At 41.2% G+C, this 9,760-nt stretch overlaps 1 protein-coding gene across 3 annotated transcripts in view; it reads left to right on the forward strand.

Annotated features, from left to right (window-relative positions):
- The window catches only part of KCND2 (potassium voltage-gated channel subfamily D member 2), a 455,155-nt gene extending 445,665 nt beyond the window's left edge, over nt 1-9,490 (forward strand). For all 3 annotated transcript variants that reach the window (XM_048836176.2, XM_048836174.2, XM_048836175.2), the window contains 2 exons: nt 1,868-2,115; nt 6,254-9,490. In XM_048836176.2, coding sequence (XP_048692133.1) covers nt 1,868-2,115; nt 6,254-6,431 — 426 coding nt within the window. In that variant the 3' untranslated portion in view covers nt 6,432-9,490. The remainder of the gene's footprint in view (nt 1-1,867; nt 2,116-6,253) is intronic.
- Nucleotides 9,491-9,760: the final 270 nt, after the last annotated feature.

Here is a 9,760-nt window from a genome sequence, read left to right on the forward strand (position 1 = left end):
TCCATCATGGTCACCTCTGCTGATGAGCTCTGCATGGTCACCTGCAGCTTGCCACGCTGGCCAAACAGGAAATGAGATTCAAAAGTTCGCGGTTCTTTTCCTGTCTACCTGGCCAGTGCATCTGAGTTGAGAGCGCTGTCCAGAGCGGTCAGAATGGAGCACTCTGGGATAGCTCCCGGAGGCCAATACCATCGAATTGTGTCCACAGTACCCCAAATTCGAGCCGGCAACGTCGATTTAAGCGCTAATCCACTTGTCAGGGGTGGAGTAAGGAAATCGATTTTAAGAGCCCTTTAAGTCGAAATAAAGGGCTTCATTGTGTGGACGGGTGCAGGTTTAAATCGATTTAACGCTGCTAAATTCGATCTAAAGTCCTAGTGTAGACCAGGGCACAGAGTACCTATTGGCATCTGAATGACATTCCATGTTAGTAGAGCCTTCTTTAGGGAAGGAAATAGTTTTCCTTATCCTAGGGCTTGTACACACTAGCGCGTACTTTGGTATAACGTAAGTTGCTCGGGGTGTGGAAAAGCCCCCCCCCCCCCCCCCCGAGTGACGTAAATTAAACTGGTATGGACAGCGCTGTGTCAGCGGGAAATGCTCTCCTGATGACATAGCTACCGCCGCTGGGGGAGGTGGACGAATTATGGCAATGGAAGAGTTCTCTCCCCTCGGCATAGAGTATCTGCCCTAGCATTGGTACAACTATGCCACTGTAGCGATTCCAGTGCAGGCTAGCCCCTAGTAAACGAAAATGCAGAGAACCAACCAAATTGAAGTCAATGGGGTTATGTGGAGTGCAAGCCAGTGTTTCCCAAACCAGTGTCAAAGCATCCGCAGTTGGGAATGTGGAAACAGAAGTTGTCTCAAACAATCCAAAACAATGGTATTATAAGCATCAGCATCCTGCTGTCCATTTTGTCTTGGGATTCTACCTTAAGACTACTGCATTTATTCTTACAGTGTATATTCCTTTTATTGAAAACCACGCTACCACTGTAGCCTTCTTGCAGTGCAGAGAAACTGTGGCAGTCGCAATTTTGTGAGTCGAGCTTCATAATCACATACTAAGTGTCAAAGTACAATGGCTATTTCTGTACTTGGAATTTCCATAGGACACGCACTATGATGTGCCTATAGGATTTCTGTCTATGTGGGGATTAAGCAAAGAGCCCGTGAATAAATACTATTTCACTGAATTAAAGACTTTGTCTTATGAACTAATTTAGATATATCAAGCTATTATAACTGGCGATAGTAATCTCTGTAGAGAATGTTTGGTATTTATTTTAGCTTCTTCTCTAACGGAAACTACAGTTAAGGTTGCATTTTACTTTTTGATAAATACAGGCTTATTCCTGGATCATGCAATGTATTGTTTCAAATCATGGTTTCACACCTTTATTTTAAGACGACATTTTACAGGCTGATACAAAAATTAAAGTCAGTATTATTTTACTATATTTAAACATAATCATGATGCTGTTTCTCCCATTTAGAGCATTTATATTTATATAAACAGAATTGAAAGAGCCTGGAAAATGTTTCTAAATTTTTTCATAGATTACACAATAGCCCCTAGTAAGAATATCTGAGTAATGTTTTGCCATCCTACAAAAGATTTTGCATTAACTTTTTGAAAAGGGAAGTTAATGGTTTGGTAATTTTGACTTTGTACTGACACTTTTAATATATTCAATCCATCCTGATATGGGTTGAACATTGCAATCCTTGTCATTTTCCCATACTCTGGTTGTGTAAAATTAACACAATGGATTTTGACAATCAGCATCATGAATGTTTTCAATTATAATCCTATCTTTTTTCTGTGTGTGCTTTTACCATGTATTGGATTGCTCTGGACCAGAATCACGAGTTTGTGGATGAACACATCTATGAAGACAGCTGCATGGAGGTATCCACAGTCAATCGATCCTCAAGCCACAGCCCCTCTCTCTCTTCCCAACAAGGTGTTACCAGCACTTGTTGCTCAAGACGACATAAAAAGACTTTCCGCATCCCAAACACCAATATAACTGGCAGCCGCCCAGGCAGCATACAAGAACTTAGTACCATTCAGATCAGATGTGTGGAGAGAACATCTCCATCTAACAGGTATTTTAGTTTTAACAACAATCTGAGATGCAATGCTATGGCAAACCTTTGCTCAGTAAGGAAGAAGTATAGATTGTGGTCTAAGTGGGAAGGTGTTATTTGATGCAAATTCAAAATAAGTAAGCCGCGTTCCTTAGTAATAATGGACAAGTGGCTGACCTTTCTAACGAGCACTTATTTTTTTGAGTCTTATTGGGTAGCGGTTCTTAAGCCACACAAGTCTTGAAATGGCAGATCGAGGTAAACAGTTTGTCCTAATATGAGCCCAGAGCCTGAGAGGCTTTGACCTGCAACTGCCATTGGGATTTGATCCTTGTTTAACAAATGCTTATGCAAACCACAGAAAAAATATTGTAATATTTATTATTTGTATTGCAATAGCACCTAGAGACCCCAGCTGAAATTGGTACCCTGGTGTTCCACATCTTGTACAAACACATGATAAGAAACAGTCTCTACCTGGAAGAGTGTACAATTCAATTATACAAGACTGAAAAAGGGGAGAGTATTATTATTCCTATTTTTAGATGGGGTACAGAGACACAAGAAGACTGTGACATTGTGAAGTTCACACAGAAAGTCTGTGACAAAGCTGAGGCTTGAAATGAGATCTCCTGAGTCCCAGTCCAGTTCCCTAGTCTGAAGACAATCCGTCCTCTCTAAAAATATATAATGAATGAGAAAAATATAATCCCTGGCTAGGGGAGTTATTGGAAAAATTTGAAAACATCAGGAAAGTCATGCTAGACTTAAAAATGTGTGTATGTTGAACTGAAATATACCTCTATTTTAAAAAAGGCATAGTTTACAGCACAGGTTGCTATAGAGATTCAGCCTTGTTGAGTGAAATTTTGAATAGTTGGCAGGTGAAAAATTCACTGCCATAAGCAGCTCAGCAGCTCCTTGACTTGCAGTGGAGGTAATTTTTTCTGTCATTCCTCAAAGGAGGTGGCGGGGGACATACTCCTGGAGATTTAATCACATGACCTAATATTTAATGAAAGATTAATCTTTAATTCTTGGAGACTCCAGGACAATCCTGGATGGTTGGCAACAGTATGTGGAACCAGCATCCATGGCCCAGGTATTTCATGAATAATTCTGTCTGGCTCTGATCTGTCCTCTGCTGGGTGACTTTCCAGCACACCCTTCCACTCACAGCATGAACAGAGAAGAATGAAAAGCAACAATACACATGTACAGATAGGAGTAAATCTCACAATTCAATGAATTTAACTGTTTCTCTTACTGCTTAGGAACCACCCCCTAGAACAAATATACAGGCCACCCAGCAGCACAGCGTACACATGAACCCAACCTCAGGTGCATGTCTAAACTGATAATTGTGACTACAAAACACTGAGTCACTGCTTATGTGATCATATAACTAATATACAGCTAGTAGGTCAGTAGCCCACAAAGTCTGGCACAAAGAGCAAGGGACTGGGACTTCTGTTCTGTTACTGACTTGCTGTGTGACTTTAGATAAGTCACTTAACCTTGCCAGGTGTCACGTTCCCTCAGCTGTGGCCCAGATATACTTCCACCCCCCACCCCAACCTCCTTGATGGACAAAGAAAGCGTTAAATGCAATGGAACTGTTACTTTCTAGTGTGCAGGAGGGGGAAGGGAGGAAGCAGGGGCTTGCGCAAAGCTTAAGGTGGGGGAGAAAGCTCTGCATCACTGGACAGTGCAAATTGGAAGAGGAGGGTCTGGAGCACAGGAAAGAAAGGCCAAAGGCATGCCCAATGGAGCAACTACTACACAACTCGTGAGCACTAAGCTAGAGGGTGTCCAGGATCCTAGCTATTGTTACAACCCATGCAGCTGTAATGGTGACTTTGCAGCTGCTCTGCATGAGGTCTTTGAGGTAGACAGATTCCTTCATCCCAGTCCTTCCCCATCTATCTTACCATTCATATTTGTGAGCTAGCTATTGTTAGTTGGCCCATATTGTTCCAGTCAAGTAACCAGTTACTGGCTGCCATATTGAGATGCCAGCTGAGCTAATGAATGTCACCACCTTCTCCTACTCCGCCCAACAAGGGCAGAAAACTTGCATTTCTCTGCCCTACCTGACCCTGGTTTCCTTTCACCCTCACCACTCTTCCTTAGACACAGAGCTGGTGAGTCACAATTGTGCCCAGCAGCATGAAAGCACTGTTGGTTGTACCTCTTGAAGCAGTAATAGGTGGCGGTGGTTGGGACATAGGCCCCAGAGACGGTGGGGGGAGGGGTGTGAAGGGGCCATTGCCTTCCCTTACTTTTCAAGACCTGGCTGAGAGGGTGCATGCTGCAGCCTGGCCCAGCTGGCCAGCCAACACCAAGGTCCCACTCCATGTTGTGGCGGTAGCTGGGCCCTCCCCTGCCAAAACTGCAGCTCCTCTTGGTACCAGGGACTGGCTGGATCCAGGCAGTGGGATGGCACTTTCATCCAGGGGCCTTGGTCAGGCCAGGAGGGAGGGTAAGGTTTGGAGCCCCTGGCTCCCCATCTCCAGGAGGGATGGGCTGGTGGCGGGGAGGGCTTGGCCCCCACACTTTTGCACGTGTGGGTTGGTGACAAACTGGAACAGACATCTACACTGCCAAGAAAAACCCATAGCTGGCCCCTGCCACCTGACTCAAGCTCATGGGGCTCGGGCTGTTGGGCTCTTTCATTGCAGTGTAGACTTCCAGGCTCAGATTGCTGTCTGAGCTGTGGGACCCTCCCAGCTCACAGGGTCCTAGAGTCTGGGCTCCAGCGGAGCCCAGAAATCTAAACTGCAATGAAACAGCCCCGCGTCCTGTGTCAGATGGCACGAGCCAGTCGTGGGTGTCTAACCACAGTGTAGACATACATAGGGAGTCAGCACAGGCCAGGGGATAGGGGTGGGACTCAGGCAAGGCTATTTTTAGGACTACATTTGAAATTGCTGATGTCTGTCTTTTATGAAACGGCAATGTAGCGTCAAGGCCTTGTAGGTCAGTGCACCTAGCAATATTAACGCTATTGGTAACACCTAATGTGGGTCTCATTTGTAAAGGTTTGGGGGGCACAAAACTACTGTTCTTCTGGAAGCATAGGAAGGCAAGGTGGGAAGGGTGCCAGTGAGGGATGGAGGATTTCTATGGTAATGGGGGACCTAGCTGGATTCCTCCTGTTCACTTTCAGTTACTGTGACTTCCCCACCATTCTTTAAAGGGGCAGGATTTGTGTAAGGAAAGAGTGACCGCCTTGTAACCAGGGTTCAAGTCAGCTTTGTTTTGCTTCTTTGGGCACTGGCCCTCTTAATGCCTTGTCCAAAGTGTCCTACCTCCCTAAAACTAGGGTGCAGGTCTTCCTCTCACTTTCCTACAATTACATTCCATTTAAAAGCTGCTCCACAAAACTACCCTATAATGAGGGTTAAGGTTTTGTCCTTCACACTGATATATGATCGTGTCCTACTGACCACTGACCCTGGATTCTCTGCAGCCAGGTCTCCTGCTCTCTGTCACAGAGTGTTGTGGAAGACTAGGAGTTTGGGTAAATTATAGAAGACCAGAGTTCCTCAGCAGTTTAATCTTTATTCATCCTGTAATCTACTCAGCCCATCTCTCGCCTCCTTGTGTACAGTTCAAGATTTTCCTGAAATTCACCCACAAAAAGGGGGCCCTTGCTCCAGAGAGCTAAAAATCGAAATAAAACCTCATGATTGTTAAGCTCAACTCCTGGTTTGTTGTGTCTGATTGAACCACCTAGTGTTGGCAAAACTGCAAATAAGAAAATAATACAATGGACCTACAATAATCAAAAAGAAAGTATCTGGATAATTGTACGTATGGAGATAAATTTATGAATAGGTTTATATGATGAGGTTGTCTGTGATAGCCTGGGACTGGACTTGATGACCCAGGAAGTCCCTTTCAGTCCTGTGTTTCTGTGAAAAACTCCAAGAGAGCAAAGTATTTTAATAGGAGTCACAGATCTTTCTTCCTCAGCCACATTCTGCATGTCTAATGACCAAAAGAGCAGAGGCCGTGTTTGCAGTGTATCTGTGTTTATCCTACGTGATAACAAAACAGATTTTAAGCTGGTTGGCTGGGATAATGGAATTGAATAAGGAGAGAAGTTTATAACAATGTAAACATTTACCTCATTGATTTTTCTCCCCTTTAGCCGATCCAGTTTAAATGCCAAAATGGAAGAATGTGTTAAACTAAACTGTGAGCAGCCTTATGTCACAACAGCAATAATCAGCATCCCAACGCCCCCAGTGACCACACCCGAGGGGGATAATAGGCCAGAATCTCCCCTGTATTCAGGAGGAAATATTGTCAGAGTATCTGCTTTATAAAACAATTAGAATAGAGACCACTTGCCAGCTGAGCTCTAGCGATGAGAAGACTTCTGGAGAAGGAGAGAGCTGGAAAAGACAATACCCCTTGGTCAGTGTAACCACAGCCACAGCTTGAAGGGATCAGAAGAATTAAAACATTTTGGGTTTCAGTGTTGGAGCGCGTGAAGCAGGCAACCAAACAGAGTTTCTACACAGCGTCTGAACAGTTATACAGCGCAATCTTCTGTGACCATTTTGACTTACTATATGAGCACAATGAAATGTCCCCCATTGATGCTTCTTACCACCATGGGAACTTTTTAAAAAAAAATAAACAAACAAAACAAACAAAAAATACCCCACGTTTGGACATTACATTCCGACTGAATGCAAAACAACAATGAAAAACATTTTGATAACGTCATTTTTTCTTGTTGATAAACCATGAACTTGTTGACAAACTCCCTATTGTTAAAAAAAAAAAAAAAAAGGGAGGGAGGGAGGAAACAAAATGCTCATATGAAATATGTTTGTACTGACTGGCAGAAATACAACCATAGTGCATGCTGAAATTCTTTGGAGCTGTGATCTCAGTTTACTTACGTTGTTTTTCAGATTAGGCATGATGAAATATTACTGTAGAAAGGGGCATTTCTGTGCACTTACTGCTGATTGTTCATGTTCCATGGTAGTTGTACAAATAACTTACCTTTGGAATATGCAGTATTTCTTACTCAAACACTCATTAGTGAACTCAAGGTGTTCAGTTAGTTTCAATATTTATTATTGTTTTATCTTGCTTCCTTGGTACTGCTACGACTGCAATAATTCATTGTATATCTGTTGTATCAGGAATCAGGATTAATTTGTTTAAATATTTTGCACAACTTCATCTGCACCATGAACCCCGTGGATAGAAAATGTTTTCTCTAACGTGGAGAAGTTTTAAATAACCATATAATCAAAACTGTGTCGCACAAGTGTACTTTTCAGTCATACTTCTTTTTGTCCACTGTAATCTCTATTTTCAAGATGCAGCACATTTATCTGGTCTAACATTGCTTTCTTCTTTGGGATTTCAATTCTTCATGAATTGGCTTAATCTTTTGTTCTGCAAACACTTGCCTACCTTTGTATTTCCTGAACCAGTCTTCTAGTGTGGTGTTACAGTATCAATCCCATTTGAAATTAAATGAAAACAAAGGGGTTTTGTGACAAATTAACACTTAGCTTGAAACCTCTTTGTTTTTCTGCAGTATCCAGAATATTGGCTATGTTGAGCACTGGAAGACATTTAGTGAAAACAGTTTGCTAAAACTCTCTTTGTAGTTATCTGTAAACCTGCATCCAAAAATTTATTTGGGGCTTCATATCTTGTAAGACTATAACCAAGAAACACTGATAAACTAGAGATCTGAGATTTTCTGCAAACTTTTGATTGACTCCAATGGGAAGTTAGCTGTACGATCGGACCCATAAATCATATAAAGACTTTACTATTTAAAAATGCCTTTTTTCTTCATTGTCTTACAGAAATCTAAATTTTCTTACCAAAAGGTTTCTGCTAACTGCAGTTTTCTTTACTAGAAGACAAGAATGTTAAGAGGTTTGTCATCTTGAAAATGATGTGCACATGAAATAGTAGGTGTTTATAGTAGAAATACTGTATCAGCAGAAATTACCGCATGGCTCCATATAAATATATATATATGCCAATCAAAAGGCACTATGCATTAGAAGACATTACCACAAGTGATAAACATAGTTATTTAACAGTTTGAATATTGTATGTTTCATACTTTATGGTACCAATTACTAACCACTCTCGTGACTGAGCTTAACATTTATAGTAAGAGGAAATACACCGTGAAAGTAGAACCTTGCTAATTTGCACCCTTTTTACTTCACACAACTAGTTGGTCGTCTCGCCTTATCTGTAAGCAAAGATTTAAAAACAGATGCTGTGATGAGGGCTGAGATTTTATTTTTACAAAATATGCTACAGAATATTCACTACTATGCTATTGTCATAAATTAAAACTCAATTACACCTGACAAAAGAAGAGAGTATATTTTGCAATGAGTGATCCTTGTTTTCACCAAGTTTGTTCACTTACTCACAAACTTGGTTAATTTACTATGCCGTTCCCATTCATTTGTGCAAATTAGCAAGTTTCTACTGTGTTTATAAATGAAATCAAAACTTGAATTTCATTTAAGGAATCAACACACTGAATTTTCACTGATTGATACCAGTGAACGCGTCAAGTAATTGAATTGAAATCAATTATTTTGATCTCCTCTCTTACAGTGTTGTAAAGCTGGGTTCACATTAGTTTTTACTTGCTTCCTACGTCTACTCATAATTACTCATGAAAAAGAGACTGGCTTTGTTCCTAGTGTTTGCTGAAGCAGTTACTCATATGAAAACTGCCCTGATATTAACAATCTAATACAGCTTCTTCTTTGTCACATGGTGCTTCTTAATTAATTACATCCAGAAACTAATATAGATGGCAGTTGCTGAAAACCATTTGGGATAAGCCCTGAACTGAGTTAGACCTTGTGCAATCCCATGGACTCCACTGAGATCACACAAGGTTTAAGAATTTGGCCTCTTAATTTTATTTTTCATATGGACTAAAGAGACTGCAATACAGCAATATTTGCATAGCGGTTACATCCCCGATTACAAGTTTTATTCATTTTTAAAGTACAGGTTAAGAAATAATTTGGCAAGATTTTTCAGAATGCCATTCCTGTCTCCTATTTCCATATATCACTTTGATTAATTTATTTTGAATTTGGAAAATAATCATTCTTTTGGTGTTCGAGGTGATTTAACTGCTGTTTGGTAGTGAATGACTGTTGATGACTGTGTAAAATGCATCTGTGCTGTAAATGAAATGTAATTATTTCTGTGTATCATACAAAGAAACCAAGGTTGTTGTTTTGGACAATTTTGTTTGAAATTCATTTAACATATTTCAGAAGACAGCATAATACATGTGTTATGCTGAATGAATAGACAGCAGAGGAATATTTAAATAAAAGATCTGCATGCTTCAACGGGACAACCTGGTTTTTCAGTAACTTATTATTCATGGAGCACATTTTCCTGTCCAGATTCAAGGAACAGCCAACATGTGTGCAGCAAACCTATATGATCCAACTGAAGTGCAAGGTGTACACAGATTTACATCACTATAGAGACAACCGGCCCAGTGATTCTTTGGTACAAAAAGCTACACATAGGGACTCCCTTGCCACCCCATTTGCCAGCCAGCAGCACGGGGAGTGGCCAGGTGGAAAGAGGTACGTGGGCAATGTATTCCTTGGCTGCTGAC

This window comes from Caretta caretta, chromosome 1 (genome assembly GCF_965140235.1).
Source record: "Caretta caretta isolate rCarCar2 chromosome 1, rCarCar1.hap1, whole genome shotgun sequence".
Lineage (NCBI taxonomy): Eukaryota > Metazoa > Chordata > Testudines > Cheloniidae > Caretta > Caretta caretta.